The sequence below is a fragment of the Eleginops maclovinus genome, chromosome 4 (assembly GCF_036324505.1).
Source record: "Eleginops maclovinus isolate JMC-PN-2008 ecotype Puerto Natales chromosome 4, JC_Emac_rtc_rv5, whole genome shotgun sequence".
Lineage (NCBI taxonomy): Eukaryota > Metazoa > Chordata > Actinopteri > Perciformes > Eleginopidae > Eleginops > Eleginops maclovinus.
Window position 1 is genome coordinate 20370399 of NC_086352.1, and position 21183 is coordinate 20391581.

At 37.0% G+C, this 21183-nt stretch overlaps 1 protein-coding gene across 2 annotated transcripts in view; it reads left to right on the forward strand.

Annotated features, from left to right (window-relative positions):
• Positions 1 to 20534, forward strand: part of LOC134863777 (glypican-6-like) — a 120398-nt gene extending 99864 nt beyond the window's left edge. For both annotated transcript variants that reach the window (XM_063882471.1, XM_063882472.1), the window contains 3 exons: positions 11159 to 11289; positions 13625 to 13800; positions 15477 to 20534. In XM_063882471.1, coding sequence (XP_063738541.1) covers positions 11159 to 11289; positions 13625 to 13800; positions 15477 to 15700 — 531 coding nt within the window. In that variant the 3' untranslated portion in view covers positions 15701 to 20534. The remainder of the gene's footprint in view (positions 1 to 11158; positions 11290 to 13624; positions 13801 to 15476) is intronic.
• The last annotated feature ends 649 nt before the right edge of the window (positions 20535 to 21183 follow it).

The window sequence follows — 21183 nt, forward strand, 5'->3', positions numbered from 1 at the left end:
GGTAAGCTAACCCAGTTGCTATGCGCACAACGAGGGACTGACCATTTGGTGCTACTTCCCTTTGGAGGTTTTCCTACTTTTTAGAATACATCTTAAGCACGCTTTGTAAATCCCTCAGTGCAGAGACTGGTTCACTCCACGAAACAATGAAGTAGCTCCTGTTTGTGTCCATGTGACCTAGAAACTAGAGGACTTGTAGTGATCCCATAGTCCATCTTTGAATATTTATCAGGATTATATAACTTTAAACTCTGATTAATGTTGACCATTACAGCCATTCTTTCCAGCAGTAAACAGTATCTGCTCCATTTGGTGAATGCCCTGTTTCTTCATTGGTCAAGGTGACATGAATTACTTTGTCCCATGTGCTTCAATGCTAGGAAGTTGTTTGGTTCCTTGCTAATTTAATCAAATTCAAAATTAAGGTGAAGGGCTCCTCACAAAATGCAACATGCTATACCTAAGGCCTACAAATATATAAAGAAATAAAACAGTGCAATAAAATAGTGCTATGTATGTTATATAGCACTATTGAGCATTTGGCTTGGTAGAAGTCACAGAGGATTTGTTTATTTGTTTGTTGTGCTTCTAACTAGCCTGGGGTTAATCAATAACATACCAGCTGTAAATAATTCATCCATTTCCATTTTTGCTTCTCACTTTTGTACTGATGAATGTGTTTGAGACTGTTCCAGTATACACTGGACATTTGCCAGTCAATGTATGACTAACACATGAACACATTTGCATTTTTTACATTTAAAGCCTTCTGACCGAGTTCAATGAAAAATCAAATTAACCCACACACATGCAAGGGATTTAAACTCCTTTATTCATTAAAGTCTGAAGTGAATATTTTCATCATTAGTGGTTTAAGGTATAACATTGGTGTGTGACATTGGATACGTTCCAATATCATATAATGAACACTACTGAATAATTATATAGATTTGAATTCTCTGCATGAATCCAATTTGTTATGCATTCATTCTTTTTACTGTATTTATCAAAAGTGTAAACAAGTTTTTTGTGAAGCTGCTTTTGTAACTTTACCTTGCAGACAAGCATCTGTTTATAAAACCTTTCCTCCCAAATGGTGTGTTTACCCTTGGGATGGGACACAAAACCAGCTGTGTATGAAACTTCCATCTGTGCTTACATTAGTCAGGTCACGGTTTGCTTAGCGTGAATGTGTGGTACTAAAACTGCTCAGTACCCATATAGTTTACTGCCTTAAATGAGTTCAGTTGTGACCATTGGGAAGGTAAAGAAAGACAACAATATATTATTTAGATTTAGCTAGCATCCTCACGCAGATGTAATGATGCACAGTTTTTTAATTTTTTTTACTTCTCTTCCATTGTATTATTCTCTATTTAACAGAATAACTAAGTTAGACAAATATGGTCTACGATCATGTATATAAAAAATATTGAAAATAAATTGTGTGCATAAGAGCATGCAGTTGATACTGAGGTGCTAGAAATGTGTCTTTCAATTGTCTGTATTTCATCCTGTAACCTAATCGAATAGTTGTCTCTGTGTTGACCCATCTGTTCTCCCTCTTTGATTTTCTGCCTGAATTATAAATCATTTACAGATTTAGAGTCCCTCAGCAGCAATTTCCTCCCAGCCCGTGCAGAGACTTCTAAATGGAGAGGTGCTATAATGGATGCAGGTGTTTTTTTCCCAGTGCTCCTTTCTGAGTAAGAACAAACACCATGAAACATATAAACCAGAGATCTCAAAAACCTAGTAGCTGAAAAGCAAGCAAATGCTGTGGAAGAGTATCTCTAGAGGAATTGTATACAAATCACACTGAATTAAATTATTGTTAAACAATTCTCAAGGAAAATCTATTTCACAATTGTTTTGATGTTTAAGTTTTCCTACCTGTATACGCTCAAGATTTGTGGAATGAAATGATATCACTGTGATAAGATGGTAAATTATCGGTCGATGTTATTATATTCAAAATTATCAAAACAGGTCTAACTTTATTGGAAACAAGCGAAGAATATTAAAGTATATATTTATACAAACAAAAGGAATCCTTCTGTGGGTTTCATTTTACAAAACATGGTTTAATAAAAAAGTCTTCACTTCTTTGTAAAAAGGGGATGTGGGTTCACGTTTGTCGTGGTCCTCATGAGAGGACATTTTAATACAATACAGCCATATGAAAATGTATTTGTTGATTAGATTACTCTCACACATTTGATAGTTTTCTTCCACCATTAAAACTGCATCTATGAAGACCTATTTTTTAACTGAAAGGTCCTATTCACATATAATTCTGTAATTAGGATCCATCAACAAGCAGTACCATTATGACTATATTGCAAATATCATTACAGTTAACAGGTGCACACACACACTCTGACACACACACAAACACACACACACACACACACACACATGCACACACTCACACGCAGTGCTGTAAAATTATAAAGGTTATTGTACAAAGCAGTTGTCATGGGGACAGGTTCTAAAATTGCATATTAACTATACCTAATGGCTGTTGTTGACAGTGTATTAACATAAACACACACCTACACTAATAATTAATTAGCTGTAGACATGGTCAGAAGATATTGCATTAGCTGGCTCACATGTTGTGAGAGCCAGAGAGTAGGCATTTACATTGCCTCAAAACTATTCAGTTTATGACACGTTTTCATTTAAATCCTTGTGTCTGCATCAGTTTTAATAGGGTGTGTTTTACCCCCTATGATGCCACATCACTTTGGGTAAATGCAGCATTGAAAGTAAAGTAGGCACTTCAAATAAAGATCCAAAGATTCAAAAGGAAAAAAAAAGCAAAGTTGGAGAGGAGCCAAAGGCACGGCAGGCATCATCACCGGCGCCATCTTATGATCTAATAGACCTCAATTGTACGGTCCTGATATCTGCTCTTGTGAATGTGAAACAACAAGGTCCAGTACTATAGCTCCTGTTCCCGCCATAACACTACAAAAGCAGGGCCCCATTTTCCTTCCCCTTCACCTCTGATTGAACTGCAAAACATATTTAATATTCTCACCAGAGACTTTCAAGCTCTTGAGCTCTTTTACCTTGGCTCTCGCTGCTACCCTGTTCCTGTCATAGCATGAGCTAGTTATAATATTCTGCTTCTTAGTGCTGGTTAGAGGCAAAGCGTCCATCATCCCGGCCATCAAATATGATTATTAGGGATTCCACAGAGAGAAAAGTTACATCAGGTAGATAAAACCCCATTTCTTCTCAAATGCAAACACCAGTAGTCCCCTGCCTTTTAAAAGAGAAACCAAATTACAATAGACCAATAGTCCTTCGCTGCAAAATAACACAGAATATAGATAGCTTTTTATCTTTTAAATGTTGCAGGCATGCTGTCCAGCTCTGCAGATCGTATGTCTTTATCCCGCAGGCTTTTAACCTACTCAAGGCTGTTGTTCACGTGTCCTCACTGACAATTACAGGCGGATCTACTCGGAGGTCGCAGATATTTCTATCAAAAAGATTGACCTTTACCTTTAAACTTGGGCCATGCAGTATGAATGCTAAACAGCAGTAAGTCTTGGTGTAAACATTTAACATTCAGTGCTTTATGATTTGTTTTATGGAAATATTTGATTAAGATTTGATCAGATGTGATAAACAGGGTCTGAGCAACTCGAGCAAACACACCATCACTTATTTTACATTTGAATAAATACAAAATTCAACGATTTTTTCAGGCAACCAGTTCCTTTATTGAAGTGACTGTGTTGAAAAGTATTTGTAGATTGCTGCTTTAGTTTGAAAAGCAGCAGCTATTCTTCTTACTGGATCTAGAATGAGGAAACCATAGACTGTATTTATAAAGGAGGAAACACATTATCTTTCTTTTGGCCTACCGACACTGGCTAACCTGTGAAAATCTGTATTGATTTTAAATGATTTTGTCAGTATGTAAAACACGTACGGCGCTTTTAAATCAACATGAGCCCGACCACACTGAGATCATTTTGCAAGGCCCGTTTGGCTGTTCCATTGTCTAGACTCAGATCAAGGGCCACAGCTTCTAGACTGTGGAGTGAAAACTGATTTGTGCAACAGTTTTTTTTATATCTTATTATTAATTTACTTACCTTAACTTGATTATGCTTTAATATTACTACTTTGCCATATGCTGTTGTAAATGTGATTGTTTTAAAACGTTTTAAGAAAACTTTTACATTTCAAAGAGAACTAGAACATATATCCTTGTTTTCTTGTATTCCTTCTTTATTATTACTTATTCCAAAATTAAATCTTGCATGACTCATTTAATAAGAAGGACAAGCTGGTGGTGCATGCCTTTTAAATGAATTAATGCTTTCTTCTCAGACACATTGAGTCATAGTGGATCACATTGCGTTCGTGAAATCTATTAAGATAGGCTTTGTTAACGGCCCATGTGTTCTATGGCAGACAATCACTGTAGTTATCAGAGATGCAAGCAGTGAATATATTGGGGTTATGCGAGCTAGCTTCACTCCCACTCTGTATACGATTATTAATGACAACCAGGCAGTCTTAAGACAGCAAGTATTTGCACATACATAAACAATTTAACAGCATTCATATAAGATAGGACTTTTGATATATCAAGACAAACACTTTTAAGTAATCCTAATTAGAAGCTGGACTTTACATAAGCATGTGATTTCTGTCTGATTTGCTGTCTCATATGTATAATTAATTACGCTTACTGCTAAGTGTAAAGCAGCTAAGGCCTTTCTAGTGTCATATGTATGGCTGTCATTTGTAGCTGAAGCCTCTGTATATGACCTGTGGAAGTTCTCATTATAATTACTGGACCTATATTAACATGCGTAGCTGAAACGTTGCCCTACACGCTCAGATAGATCAACAAGCACTTGACACCACCTCTAAGACTCCAGGAGGAGGAGATATTGGATTCAGGCAGTAAACAAAAGAAAGGATGGAACACATTTAAATGGTAATACTGCACTTGTGTGTATTTCTTCTTTAGTTTTTTCAGCTTTAGACTTTTTTCACATAGGAAATGAAACATTCTATTTTATTTCATGATTCATGCCGTCTATTGACGTTAACTATTGTGCATGCTGGTTCCCTGAAATAGATGACTGCAAACAATGTAACCAAGTCATTGTTAATGTGATTAGTTTCACCTGAGCTTTAAACCATTATAAAAAGTCAAGTTGAAACTGCAGAATTTGAAGATATTGTTGATTTAATTAGTTCACGAGGCCCTGTTTGGTATTTGCTGCATGTTCATTAAGTACACATGAAATGCACATCCTTGGTTTGGAATAAGTCTGACTAAAGCTTGAATATCCTAGTGACTTGGCAAAAAGTATTTTTTAAATGATAGTGTTCAATTCTTCCATCCTCAGAAACACATTTTCTGTATTTATTTTGAACAGCATACACTTATCAGTAAAAACGATTACATGATATGTTCAGATTTATTCGAAGATCAGTGTTGTTATTGTCATGTGCAAAACAGGGTTACACAACTAAATGCAATTGTTGTCTAGACCATTTATTCCATGCTGGAATAAAGAGTAGTCCAAACCTTTACTGCATATTTGAGTTTTCAACTAGAGGAATGTAAACAGCAGCAACAGAAATAATTATATTACTTAAATGGTAATTTAATATCAGGGAACATTGTCCATCAGGCGTCTTTGATGTAAGCACAGCTCCTCTTATCCAAGAGAATTCATGCACGATGTCCTGTCCCCATCCCCTTGAGTGCTTGATCTGGGATTTTATGATAAAGTCAGGTCTGTGAGATGTGGGCACATGTGACAGGGAACTGTCTCTTGAGCCATACACATGTTAAAAGAGTTAGAAGCTAACCGTTATTATCCACTGGCTCCATGCTTCATCTGAAAAGATGCCTTTGTGGTATAACAACATGTGTCCAACATGAATATAAGGTATGATTACAATGACCTACAGCGCTCTCAATGATTAGTTCAGATAGTGATGGTGAATATAGGCTTCTGTACAGTATACGATGATGAGCATTTCACTTATACATCTGTTTACACAGTGAGTCATGGGGGATAATGTTGATTTTGTGAAATGAATTAAGAGGGACATTTTTTCTAGGCTCATATGTGATGTGTGTTGTTAATAGTGATGTTGTGTTTAAACAATGCTTCAGATCCTGCAGTGAATCCTCTTCATTAAGGATATAATGTTCAGTTTTGTTAAGACTGTTTTAGAGAGGCATTTAGTCAACTCTATAATCATTTTTTGATGCAGCAGTGTTTGTTGTTGCACCACTACCATTGTGCTGTACTCGCAGCAGTTTCACCTTTGTGTAACTACTTAACTGGAAACTAAATGTGTAACAAATTGGAAGACAAAGAGGTGCAAGTCTGTTTTACTTTTCCTCAATTGCTTCAACCAATGACTTTACGATACAATTATCTGTCTTCTTGTTAGACAGTGCAACAGTGAACTCTGGAGTGCCTGTGAGACGTGAAGACACTGAAGCTTTGGATGCAGCTAACCCTGCGGCTGCAGAAGCTGGACAGTTCCAGTGAAAGCAGAAAAATATTCTTGCTGGAGTCAGACTTACTGCCCTGGGCGCTCATGTAAAGACTCATGGTTAGACATTTGTCTTCACAATTCACCCTCAGTCCAGTGTGTGCTTTTGTATATATGTTTGCATTTATTTATGAACTAGTGTTTGTTTACTGCTGTAGCTAGTAGGCTGTGTTGATACTGAACTCTTGACATAGTTTATGTAAACTGCACATTATGTCATACATATGGAACACACTGTTATGTACACTCATGTTTGTTACCCCAGCCAAAGAGTAGGTTATGTTTTCAGCTAAGTTAGCCTGTTTGTCTTTCAGCAGACATAAGGGAAAACTTCTAGCCCCATTATTAATTAAACTTGGTAGAATGTAGTCGCATGGACCCAGGAAAGTCCAGTTAGGTCAGGTATAAAAATATGTTTTCCTTTTGTTCATTTTGCAAATGTGAAATGTTTCTAAATTCAATTTTTGAATATATTGAAAATACATTTCTGACTGAGATAATTTGAAACAACATTATAAAACAGCTCTCAACTAGTTGTTTAAACAATTTGAGCAAAAATCATTACAGCGTCGAAGTTCTTTCAACATTGCCACTAAAAACTCATAACCACGCCGATGTTCACACCTAAAAAATACTGTTTGCAGAAAAGAAAATTAACAAGGTTAAAGCTCAAGTATAATAACCAAGCACATTCTGATCTGATTCATATTTTGTTGTAAGTGCGACAATGCCTTGGGCCATCATGAATCACAGCCACACCAGCATGTGTTAAACCTAACCAGCTTTGGTGTCTCCATGACAGGATTACCACATCAAATGTGAGGGCAGTCCCCTGCAGTGGCCTCCTGTTGGTTGAGGCCCTTTCATGTCCTGCTAAGACCCGAGGCTTCATCGTATACTCTCTTCAAAATCCCCAGTGTAGCTAGGACATGATGAGGGTTGTCTGTGTGAGGGTGTGCATGTGCATTTTATTTTTTGGGCTATTACTGTCTTCCACTTGAACTTTGATTGAGTATCACTGTTTCAACTGTAACAAGAGGCGCAAAAAGAAAATAAGTAGGATAACAATGTTTTTATGTTTGTTCAGCCCATTATCACAGACTTTGCCATGCCCAACCCAGAAAAGATCTGAAAGTAAATATTTTGTATATAAGTGGAAAAAACCTCAGGAGGAGAAATAAAAAGTGCATTAGGACTAGGTGGGAAACTGAAAATTGCAAAACATGAACAAAAAGTTGTAGCAGTTGGTAGAAATACAATATGCAGCAACAGGATTATGATTCTACAATAGGATTATAACGGATCCAGTACTAATGTAGCAAATCGAGTTGAAGTAAAAAAAAATAAGCCTAAGAAATGGAATGAAGAGATGATCCAGTAAAATATGTAAATCCAATGAATTATTTTTAAAATCATTCAGATTGTCAAATGTTCCAGAGTCCAGGAATCAAGGTAGATGGTTTTCTGAATAGAGGAAGGGGTCTTTAATGAACCACAGGGTTGACCACTCCGTTTCCCACCTATTACTAATTTAATTTTTGTATCCCAGTGAGCGATTTTCAGAGCAACAGCTGGCACATGCAGATGTGTAACACTGTCAAATATTTAGCATAAAGAGGAAGTAGTTATATAACCTGTCAAATTCTCAACCCCCTCAAGAAGCAGTGTCAATTTATACTGTATGAGGTGTTTACTCTATTCAGCAAGGGCTTTATTGAATGAATCCCAGACTGCTGTGGCCCACAGCCAAAGCCAATATAAAGAAATGTTGCTGCTCACTGGGTTATTACCTTAGGCTTGGTATAGCCAAACTGATAGCTCCTGCTCTCTCTCAACTGTCTCTCCACAAGCCTCCATCAGCAGAGCAGTCGCTCCAACATCCTCAACTAACCACCGACCACAAAGCACGCTGCTTCAACATGCTGAGTGCAACTATGATTTACAGCTGACACAACTGACAGATCCAACCCCCTCATAGCATGTTAAATAATCAACACTGCATTAATGATTTCTGAAGAAAAAGGCAGAGCAGACATGTATTTTGTATTTTCTTTGTTTATTTATAGTGTAAGTAAGTGAGAAATTATACAAGGGTTAGGGTTAGGGTTCAAATCTAAAATCTACAATATTCTTTCAATAAAGTTAATATCAATTGTTAGAAAAGAGAGGCTGCTTTTAAACTCAGAGACCATTGATTTTAAAATCATTTATAATAAACTCTTATAAAACATTTTGTGAAATAACTGATTCTACAGCTTTTGAAGGGATCAGAATACATGGCAAAGAATTTGAGTGCTTTTCCTGTCGATATTCTCTTCCAAATCATTGATGAACATGAATTATACAACAGGAGCTTAGCTGCAACTCTGGGGAACATAGTTAGGTTCCCCAGAATAAGTCAGATTTTTAGCAAAAATAATTGTTCCTGATAAGTTGATAAGGCTCATGTGTAAAAAGTAGCACAGAACAGTTAATCACTGGTGAAAGATGTATGAGTCCTGCTAATGGGATGTCTAAATGATAACATGTTTAATTCCGTGCAATGTTTCAAATATGCAGTACATCTGGCAAAGTGTGCGTAATATAGAGAAAGAGTATGTGAATAGATTCATTTGATAGACACACAAAGAGTGGGTGTTTAAAACATCGACTCAGAGTTGGCATTTCTTGTGAGTATGCTGGAGAAAAGTTTGATATATAATTTGATATAGACTCGTTTTGTAATGAATTATTGCTAGTGTATATATGGAAACTCAAACCATAGCTCCTTCTTGACCTTGAAAATAATAGTTTTATGAAGCAGTAATATTTGAACATGTACTTTGAATCTTTTTCTGGAACTTTTAACCTCATTGCACAGTCTTCATCAGCACTCTTTGGTTGGATGCATCTGTTTGGATGCAAGCTCAGTAGGTGGTAGGATTCTATTCATAGCACTTTTTTTAGGTCTTTTTGTCCATGTAGTCTTAAGGCAAACATGGTTTAACTTAGTCTTATAGTTAAACAGAACAATACCAGTTGACGCTGAAGTTGAAGCTGAAAATGTATCTTTCACTTTTACTGAGGTTGAATGACCCCAACATGGACCAGAAGAAAGCGCAGCTGTTTCTACAAAACCAGCAGGTTAATGTGTCAGAATCTTGGATACAATGGTAGCTCTGTTTTCTCACCTGTGTATTAAACAATAAAGAAAGACCTGAGATAAAAGATGGTCCTTAATGTCAATTGCTCCTCGATAGTTAGTGTTTTCTTATGCACTGGGTAATGAATAAAGTCTTTATGTAGCCAGGGTGGAGAACCTCTACACAGATAGTAATAATTAATATCTTCTTCTTCGTCTTCTTTTCTAAAGTAGAAGTAAAATATATCAAGCAACTTTGCTGAAATATTACTGAGATTGAGAATGAAAGCATTGGGTTCAGCATTTAATCATATATTATTTTTTAAATACCTTGGTATGAATTGCATTAGACTTATTTAAGCAGTCTAGGCTTTCCAGAGCCTTAAGAATTCCACTGCTGAAATTGGTTCAAGTCCAAAACAATTTAAAGAAGCTATTGACACACTGTTGAAAGCAATAGAATTTCACAGAGAAGGTTATAAAACATCAAAAGTGTTGTGTTTTACCAAAATACATTCAAACACACACATCACTTGTCAAGCCACATTGCTTTATGGATGCAGGATTTCTAATCCTTGGAATTTGTTTGTGTATTTGTTTTGAGTTTTAAAGCAGAAGATAACCTGTGTTCTTTGTTTTTATTAGACTTTCCATTTAATTCTCTGCAAGTAACATTTTTTCCCATAATGTTGAACACTGCCTCTAAGTGTTCAAATCTTCAACAGGATCTCACAACACTTTCTTTGAATTAATGTCCAGGCTCTGTGCTGCATGTCTTACTTCTCTCCTGTAACAGAAGCTCAGTGCACATGCAATGCATACTTAAAAAGATAACATGATAGCATTACTAAATGAATACCTTACATTGAGATAATGTACGCTATTATGTTCTCCGTCTTCATCATTGTCACTAACTATATCAAAGTGACGGTGGGTTCTTCTGTTCACACTGAAGCCTCATGTTGTTATTTTTTCCGCCTTTTTGCCTGCTCAAACTTCTTGCTGAGTGCAGATGGAATCAGTCGGGGGTGACCACTCATGCCAAATATCAAATTTGAAAACCCAAGCCTGTCTTGTATGAATCAGAGATGAGCTCAATATGGATAGAAGTGGACAGCACGCAAAATTGGAAGAAAAACAAACCCCATGCAGTCGAACAGTAGTTCACTCTGGGTGGAATAAACGACCAGAAGGGCTGGTTCAAATGCACAAACTGTAGCTTCCACAAAACATTTTAAAATTGTGATGTGTCACTCATTCCTTTACAGAGGTAGAGCTAATGGAGCCGGATGTATTAATGTTTGTTTTATTGTTTATTCCTATTTGTTAGAACATGTATCACTGAGATTGTTTAATATTCTGAGAACTGAATACGTTTGTAGAACAAATGGAGTCGAATCATTTCTCACCCTGACTTCTCAGCCTGTAAAATACAATACGATCAACCCTAATATATAATATTTCTGTGTTGGCATATGGCAGGTGATTGACATCAAAGTGAAGTTAAAGGAGTCCAAGAGGTTTTGGTCCACGCTGCCTGATGAAATCTGTGCCAAGGGCAAGCTGACAGAGTCTGACGAGGATCAGTGCTGGAACAGCCACACGAAGGGCAGGTGAGGACTTCTGCTTCTCAGTATAACCATGGCAAATTCCCCCCACTCTACGGTTATCACATTCTGCCTGCCAGGGATTAAAATAACTACACAGTATTCCCAGATTAACACTCTCTCTGTGAGTACAATGGTTAGTGCATATGGAGAACTTCTATATAAGCTCTGAGGCTCTAATACCCAGAGGACTGTGGAGTTTCCAACACCTCTTATCACCACCACAGCGTGTAGAGAGTCCCCGAGCCATTCAGTGGATTGGACAACGAGTTGTTGTCTCTGACAGTGAACCAGAGAAGTTGGCCGAGGAAATATATCACCCCTTCACTCTGGACTACTCCAAGTAACAAAATCACCAGATGGTGCTATAAAAGGCATGTTGTTTCTCTTGTCTGTGCCAGTAACGTTTTAAGCATTGCTCTAAATCTGGAAGGTAAATTGATTGCCAGAGATGATAAATGTCAGACCCTGTAGGAACTGTGTTATGCTATCATCGGATTTTCTTGTTTCTTCAAAACAAACTATGCACACTTGACTTTGTATAGACAGTATCAAATCCCATTAAAAAAATAGTGATTAAAGCCAGGGTGGGTAATGTATTTTAGAAATCTTATTTGCTGTATTTGTTGAAATACCCTTTCCTATCTGACTGCAATCAATAAATCAAATGATCTGAGCAAGAAAATATCTGTTGCTGTGACAGGACTTCAATAAATTCATAAGCTGCTAGCTTGACAGCTTTGAGTACTAACAATTGCCCTGTACGTTGTTTACATTCATTATGATGATTGTTGGGAAGTAGCTTTGTAGGAAGTACTAAAGGTGTGGGCGGTCAGTGTTGACAACTCAGTGACTTGCATTGTTTTCATTGCACAGCAGTTGAAGTGAATTTATGAAGTTAAAAAAAATAAACACACCGTTTTTTTTTGTGGGCACCAGGCACGTAAAGGGCTCTCTAAAGCAGAATGAAACCACTCCCAATATGAAGTACACCATAGAGACTTATTACACACTTATGTTTTGCCTGATTTTAGCATCCGTCAATAAAAAGACAGGCTCTTATGATTTTCTCTAGTTTTAGTTAATGTACTTGTCCAAGTGGGTTCTGGTGGCGAAGTCCATAGGGGCTTGGCCTGGGAACTGGAAGGTCACCAGTTCAAGTCCCCGAAAGACCAAGTGCCACCGTGGTGTCCCTGAGCAAGACACTGGTTACCTACACTGCTCCCCGGGCGCCGTACATAATGGCAGCCCACTGCTCCTAACACTAGGATGGGTCAAATGCAGAGACCGCATTTCGTTGTCCTAGTACTTGTACTCTGTGCAATGACAATAAAGTTGAATCTTCAATCTTCTTTGGCTTTTACACAGATATCATAAGATATTCACATATGTTCTACCATTTGTAGTGATCATGTATGTGTGGTGTTGTGGAGAAAGCAAGAATTCAAAGTAGTAGTCACACACACACAAAGTAATTGTTCGGACACAATGTCCGAACAATGGGCTGACTCAAACAACAACAACCGATTGCATTGGTGGCGGATAGAGCACAACACAGCAATTTAAGGAAACACATATAAGTGAAAAAACAACTTTAAATGAGACAACATCCTAACCACTTTGACACATGTGCTTCAAATAATGCTTGTCTAAAATGTCTTTTTGCATACTCTCTAAAGTTGCAGTGTGTTGATCTCTGTCAGCCACCATATAGTAAATGGCCTTCAGTATCACAGATGGATATTCTGATAGATAGCAAGGCAAACGATCATGAAATAAAGTAAATGTGGAACGCATTTACTTTATTTATTTAGATATTATTTATCTGCATATTTTTATTTGAACTATTACTCATATTTTGGAGTTTTGATGCATTATCTCCTAAACTTGAGGTTTTTAAAGCATGAGGGACGCCTCCTCAGGGAGGCTTAACTTAGTATGAATATTGCATTACCTAACTATTTATTATTATTATTTATTAAGATCAATACAATTGCCTAAATGAATGTGATTTGTTTTGGAGATATTTCAGAGATGTAACGGTTCTCTGCGTTGAGTCAGAAATCGTTGAATGCCTTAGATATTCTTTTATTATTGTATTTGTTGTTGTCTGATAAGATGTCAAACAGCAGTTTAAACTTAATTATTGAGTGTCTTTGGAATCAAATTACATAATCACAATTCCATATTTATCCAGGAATTGAGTGAAACCAAGCAAGTAAACAAGGAGGAAGGGGGATGCCTTGTTTCAAGCTCAAACTCAGACTTACATTTAGAAAAATATTGCCATTTGGATAATACATTCAGGTGATTCAATTTGTTCCTGTGTCATTGTCTCCAGATATTTTCCTGAAGTTGTGGGGGAGGGTCTTACCAACCAGGTGAGCAACCCAGAGGTGGAGGTGGACATCACCAGGCCTGACACATTGATAAGACAGCAGATCATGGCTCTACGTGTCATGACAAACAAGCTAAGGAACGCCTACAATGGCAATGACATCTACTTCCAAGACTCAAGTAAGTTCTCCAGTATCTGTTTGCAACTGCAGGTGTAGATAAGATAATAATAATGTCTTGACGTAAAACACAGAGAGAAAAGTTTCTGTCAGCACATGTTGGTTGACTTGGACCACACTACACACACACACACACACACACACACACACACACACACACACAAATACCCCTGCAGAAATATAAACGGTACTGAAATAAGATCTCAGATGTCATTCATTTTGCAACTCATCATAAAACTCCACTGGATGCATCAGCGTTGCACTGAGGCAAGACTGACATTATTAGGAGAATAAATAGCTGTAGGTACGGAGGTGACACATGCAATGACAGACAGCCAAGGCTATTTAGGAAGATGTACATCTGCAACGCTGCAATGACAGAAACCATTCCCTCTTCCTGATTATGGGGATCCCATACAGCTGACAAGATTGAAGATTTTCATAGCTTCAAATAAAATGTGGGTCTGTGAGTCTACTGCCTCTAACCTTTGTTTGTCAACTCCATTTTTGTCGCTGTCATGTTTGTTTTTCTGTTAGCAATTGTGTTTTTCTTGTCAACATGAAGCTAGTAGTGCGGGAATTGAATATGCTGCATAGGCTCACTCCTCACAGAAGCAGATTAAATCCTTGTATTAAGATATACGTGTGCTCTGCTATTTATAACAGCTATTTTTAATCATACACTTCTTACTCTGCCACCTGTGAAGGCCCGGTCACACCAGCACTTACAGTATGACACGAAGAGCATTTCTAAAGTAAATTAATTTTGATAAAAGTTTCCTGAAATTCTTACTCACACCATTGTCTGAACAGTTTGGTGCTGAACATATGCAGCCTCAGTATTTTAACACATCCATTGTCAAAAGTGAGGTGCTTGAAAAAGTATTTAAGAAAATCTGAAATGTCAGCTCTTATTGATCACCATACTATTATTAGTGGGGAACTTTCACTGTGATGTTTTGTGATGTTATAAAACACGTTCCTTGCAGTTTTATTTTACCTGCTTGAAGTTTCTATTAGCTATCAAAACATGTTTATACATGAGCTACAAACCAACTTTAACCATTAACTAAGTGCTACAAAAATGTGGTTCATATACAGCTCCGGAAAAAATGAGGAGACCACTCTTAATTTTTCTTAAATCTTTATCTTTATATGTATGGCAGCCATTCCAGTGTCTGTTGAATTCCAACACAGATTGTCCGTAGTTTATAGAATACAACAACAAAAAGAAAAAACATTTTACTCAAAGACATACCTATAAATAATAAAACAAGAGAAAGTGATAATGCTGAAGTGGTCTCTTAATTGTATGCAAGTACATTGATTATCATTAGCAAATATTTGATATAGTATTTAAATTATTATTACGACAATAAACTTTAGCAAACATCATAGAATCACATATAATAAGTATACCTTATTAGTTTAACAGTGGAGTTTACTTAACTGTAAACCATTTATTAATGATGGTTATTATTGTGTTACAAGAAAGGTAACAAAACTACATAGTCAATTTAAATTCAAATGAGCAAAATGAGTATTAAATTCTAGCTGAGTTTCTCGGACCACTCTCTTGTGGTACCAGAGCTATTTGCTCTCCTTTTGTCAAGTAAATAGCCGTTGTGACAATATATTTTTAATTAGATTCTAACTTTTGTGATTTTGTTGCTGCAGGTGATGAAGGCAGTACTTCTGGCAGTGGCAGCGGCTGCTCTGATGGCTGCACAACAGAGTTTGTTTTTGTTGGAACAGAGGCTCCAGTGATTGGAGCCGACAGAAGCGATGAACGGGCATCAGCAGCGGCAGCAGGAAAGTCGTCTGCCAGCGTACCCTCCCTAATACTGGTTGTGGCCGCACTCACACTCCCACTGTGGGCAATGCAGACTCAATGGAGATAATACACGAGTGTGGCCTGATCACTGACTTTTCTACTGTTACATACAGTATGTTTAACAGCAAGTTCTACTGCTGTTCCCTCACTGGACGTGTAGAACCTTCTGGAAATCTGTGGAGAATGGCTTATTGTTGTGTGGTATAACAAGAAGTGAGTGCAGCGCAGCATCCTGCTCGTCCCCCAAAGAATGCTTAGTGCCGTCACTGAACCAGCTTTCACATCTCTGAAAAAAACAAAATTTTGGGTTTTCTCATTATTCTAAAGTGGGTTTTAAATTACATACTTCTGAAACACATCAGCTCTGATTTTTCAGATCAAGGGACATTTGTTTTTATTTTTTTCCTTTTGTATGATGAAGTTGTGACAACAAGACAACACCATTTTGTCCTATAAGTCTTTTCCCCCTCAGACAAAAGGAGAAAGTCTTACTGTGTGCATGCATGGAAATGATGTTAACTGACAAAAACATGTTTTGTTTTATTTATGCAGGCTACACAGTTTTGGCTTGGTTGGTACAGGATTGTACAGAGCTAGCAGTTCACCTGGTTTCCTGTTTGGTAATATCGGTGTGATTTCAGGGAGCAGCAGTTCTTACAGCCACTTTATAGTTGCACATTTTATTATCTCTAAGAAAGTGCTAAGCTACTGCACAGAGAGAACTACTTTGCACAGATTATTTTTCTCTGCTTCATAAGTTTATAAGCTACAGGAAACATCCACCCCATAGAGACAGAAGATCTATATTTTCAGATAATTTAACTGATTGTATTGTACTTACACAGTTGCAGTATGTATTTCACGGAAAGGTACTGTAACGTGATCTTGCTGGTTTAGTTAACAGCTACATTTTTTAAATTATAAATGCATTATTTGTTTTAACAAGTTATTGGATCTCCTGAAATATAAAAAATAAACAGGAAAGTTATTGCAACAACAGAAAGCCATTATACAACAATAGCATGCTAATGCTAAACAGTAACCTGATTTACTCTCTTCTGTTTGGGTACTTAACATACACCTTAAAAGTTCAGATATTTTATTTCACAGACAACTCAAACGTTGATTAGTGATATTAGGTATATTCTGAGATATTTCATTTATTTCCTTGTCTCCATTGCTTTACTATTTATTATAATGATTTATGTTTTATTTTTATATCACATACAGTATGTTACAAATCGTAACCATACTCCTGTAAGGTCTGCCCTCTGACAGGCCCTGGCAGTTCACACACACACATACTACAGTGCACCACGTTGAAATTTGCATGTTCTTTTTCGGCCAATGAAAACAGATCCACAAATAATGCAGGTTATAGAAGTGGTCAAGTTAAAGCATTTACAAAGTCAGCAACTCTTATAGAAATAGGGCTCCAAGGTTACAGCGCTCTGCGTCTTAGAGCTAGGGTTACTTATAACTCGTAACCTCTATTCATCTCCTACAGGCTTGACCTTCAACTGGCTCTGTAGTTTGCACTCCCCTAGCACAACTCGATGGCTTTGACCTTTGGTCACACAGAAAAGGTGGTTCCAGGAATGTAGCAGTTATACAAACAAACAAAAAAAGGGATAAATGTTTGCTCTAAATGTTTAGAGCAGCCATGTCATGCTGGAGTGTGCCTTGGAGGATTCAATCCCGTCTCAGCCCATAAGCACCTAAAATCATTTCACATAGCTAATAAGTAAGTCACTTGTCTAAACATGGGCCTTTCACAAACCCACAGCTGTAATGAACAGCTGCTCTGAGCATCTCAATTAGACTGCACTTTTCACAAAGCATACTAAAGCATACATGGGACACAAGAGTGGAAACAGCATCAATATCTAAAAGATATCTGATGTTCTTATACACAAATTACATGAAATGCAGTAATGTTCCTTCAAATGAGAAACAACAAGAAGGGACTGATGTCCACATTCCTAAAGTTTGCATTAGCAGCATGGTCGTTTTCACACACACTTCACAGCACCTAAGAGAAAAATATCCCCTCACTGGTCTCACATGACTCACAAAAGAAACCCAGACACCACAGGAAGCTCCCACTGCAGAATAGATGGAAAATATTTTGACCTCCATTGCCTTTCTCCCTGCAGAAACAGCCTGAGGAGAAGGTGACTGAACAGCAGCCTCCTACAAAAACCAGCATGATTATTAAATCACTGGTGCAGAAACCTTAATGTGCACAGCGACAGGCCTCTCCCCAAGCAACGCCTGAGGAAAGACAAAACTAACGAAAAAGATAGAAAATTCATTTAAATGAGATTTTAGGCTCAAACTGTATGTAATTTGACTACATAAAATTCATATTTTACAAATGTAAACCAACATGAAATATTACTTAATTGTATTTACTGTGGGCTGAGGTGAAAAAGAAAAAAAAGAAAACAATAATGAAGCAAATTGGAGAATACTGTATATTATGACATACATAAAGCACTTGCACCCAATCTCTAATAATAACATGAAGTGGACAGAAACATGAATGCATTTGCCATTTATTTTTCAGATGATCTCGTAATTTAGTTAAAATTGCACTTTATTTGGATGAAAATGTGCATTTTTTAGAAGGCATAGTATAAACTTAACATTAGAGACATCACTACCGAAATATTGTTACCCTCATGCAGATGTGACATATCAGCAGTAATAATTATAAGTAAAACTGTAGGTAATTATAAAAAATAAATACACAGTCAAGGTAGTACGAAGCGGGGAATCTCTTTAAATAGAGGTGGGTCGAGATAAAAGAGGTACTCACCGGCAAAGCCATAGGGAAGTGGTAACCGTTAGGAGACCTCATCACATCCTATCCCTAGTTGAATAGTAAAGAGGAAGTGGTTGAGGTCAGATACACAACAGTGACACTGAAGCAAGAGGCAGAGGAGGTCATCATTATCTCATTGTTTATCTTATTAGTCCCATGGTCTTTCAGTCACAATGTGAATTTGGATGCTTTCAAATACAATCAGCATTTTTAAGATATTGGTCTGTAAATCCAGTCAGTTTGGACGAAAAAGTACATGCAAATTTCAGTGCATACATGAGCGGTGACAGAGAAAGCCTGTTGAGCACTTTCAAGGACAAAATGTGTATGAAACAAAACCAGGGGTGCATGTGAAACTAAAAACATAACCACAGTTTAACAACCTCTTAAAATCTCAATCTTCAACATTTTTTGCAATTCTGTTTTGGATATTTTGGATTGCTCATGTGTCCTCTTCCTGATCATCTTTACAGGAGCACAGAGAGCCACCACCATACTCAGACAGGGGTGTTAGCAAACAGATCCTGATCTGAACTCACTTAGTGGGTCAGACAGATGGGAGGTAGTTAGACAGGATGGACATCCAGCAGTAACTATTAATAATGTGCTAAATATTAAATAAAGTAACTTGCTCGTGGGCAGGATGTGCAGAAACAGTTTTCCTGATCTGGATTTAACCGCCCAGGAGTGCAGTCCTGGATAGCAGCAGATAAAAGAGCTTTCATTTAAAAAGTGATGCTCTGTTATGTGGAGCAGTTGGACTCAACTTCAGCTACAGGCATTTAGATTTCTCAGAGAATCAGCTACACTTTTTTAAAATCAAACACAAAATGATTTTTTGTCTGCACAGGTATCACATTTCCATGTCAAGTGCCACATTGTTTCCCTTTAAATTACTTTTTTTTCCTGGCAGTAACAGATTTGCATTCAGATGATTTTTATCCTTCAGAGTTTTTATAATTGATTAAATAAATATACAGCACACAACAGGAAGAGAAAAAAGTCGATTAGGAGTGGAGGTTACATATTGCTGCAGTCATATAAATTCAGTTTTCAAGTATTAAAAAAACATTGTGGAGGCAGATATTTTTTAGTCAGGGTCAGCAGTGAGCCAGAAACTTAACAACTATGTTTTCTAAAGTGTACGAAACTCAGTTACCATTTGCAGCCACACAAAGGTTGAATGCACCCGTGAAAGCCTCCCAAAGATCTGTGATTGCAACAACAGTTTTTGGATGGGTGGAGGATAAGGCAGGTCTTTAATGGTGTTCCCTGAAAAACAGGAAAGAAAGTGAATAAAAAAAACAGTCTTTCACAAGTTAGCTGAATTTTCCAAAGAGCTTGTATTGGTACAAACAACACCCTCCTCTCATTACATCGAGAGGAATGTTTGCCATTTTCACTGCCCTGTGTGTTCCCCTCTCTCTCTCTCTCTCTCTCTCTCTCTCTCGCTCTCTCTCTCTCTCGCTCTCTCTCTCTCGCTCTCTCTCTCTCTCTCTCTCTCTCTCTCTCTCTCTCTCTCTCTCTCTCTCTCTCTCCTGACAAGCTGCAGTACAAGGCGGACATTCAGTATCATCGTCTGAGATGCTTCAATGCTTCAATGCTTCAATGCTTCAATGCTTCAATGCTTAGCTTAATTTGTCTGGGACTTTTTTCTGCTTGTTTTGTTATGTTGTTTGTCGGTTCATTCTCTTTGGCATTTGAAAAACAGAAAAAAAAAAAGTAAAATCGTGGTTGGCTGAGGTTTTTTACAGAATGTTTAGAAAACGTGTTATGCAAGGTCTTTTCCATTTTGATGTTAATTGTTTGCTGCACTTTCGCTAAACATATGCTGTGAGTGTGGTACTGTTGTGATTTGCAAAATCAGATAACTAAGGAGCACATTAAGACTTTTGGAGCTGTCAGTGCACGCTGTTTGAAGTGTTTTGGGGGAACTAAAGTTGATGGTTATACAAGCAGACATGCCTTACCATTTTTAAAAGACTAAAATGGATTGCTTATTTGGCTTTTGTTACACATTCTTGTATACAGAAAATAATACAAATGTAATAATAAACCTTTTATTAATAAAATACTTTATATTGTGGTTCTATCTATCACGGGTGTCCTTTGCAACCAATGTATTTCCATTGATCAGGAACCTAAAAATAACAACATATTTTATTCTACTTTATTTCCTTTCACTGTTTCAATTGGGGGAAGACAAATTGGATTTAGATATGAACCGATATGAAATGCTTTATCTCATATAGTTCAAAGTTATACATGAATAACATTACTGCATGCTTTAACTTCACACATTTTTACCCCCAAATGTATCTTTTTTTAAATATAAGGTTTCTGAACAGATAACAGGGCATCAGATTCAACAGAAATTAAAAATATCGAAAATGCATCCACCATCGTCTCCTCACTGTAACGAATTACTCCCTCTTTTGTACCTGTTGTAAATACTATTAGTAAAGAAAGGTACATTATAGTTTACAAATAAATCAGGTATATATGTTTTGAAGAAGAAACTTTATTATTAATTATTCTTTACTCTGTGTAAATCACTATTCTTATTATGTGTTCAATTTGTGCAATAACGTGGCTTTCCATGACAACAAGTACTCTACATTATCAATGTTTAACATCTCTTATTTTGAGAATCTTCACAAAGCAACAACAAAAATAACAAAATGCATAATAGATGGAGTCTTGTTGAGATCTAATGGCTTTCC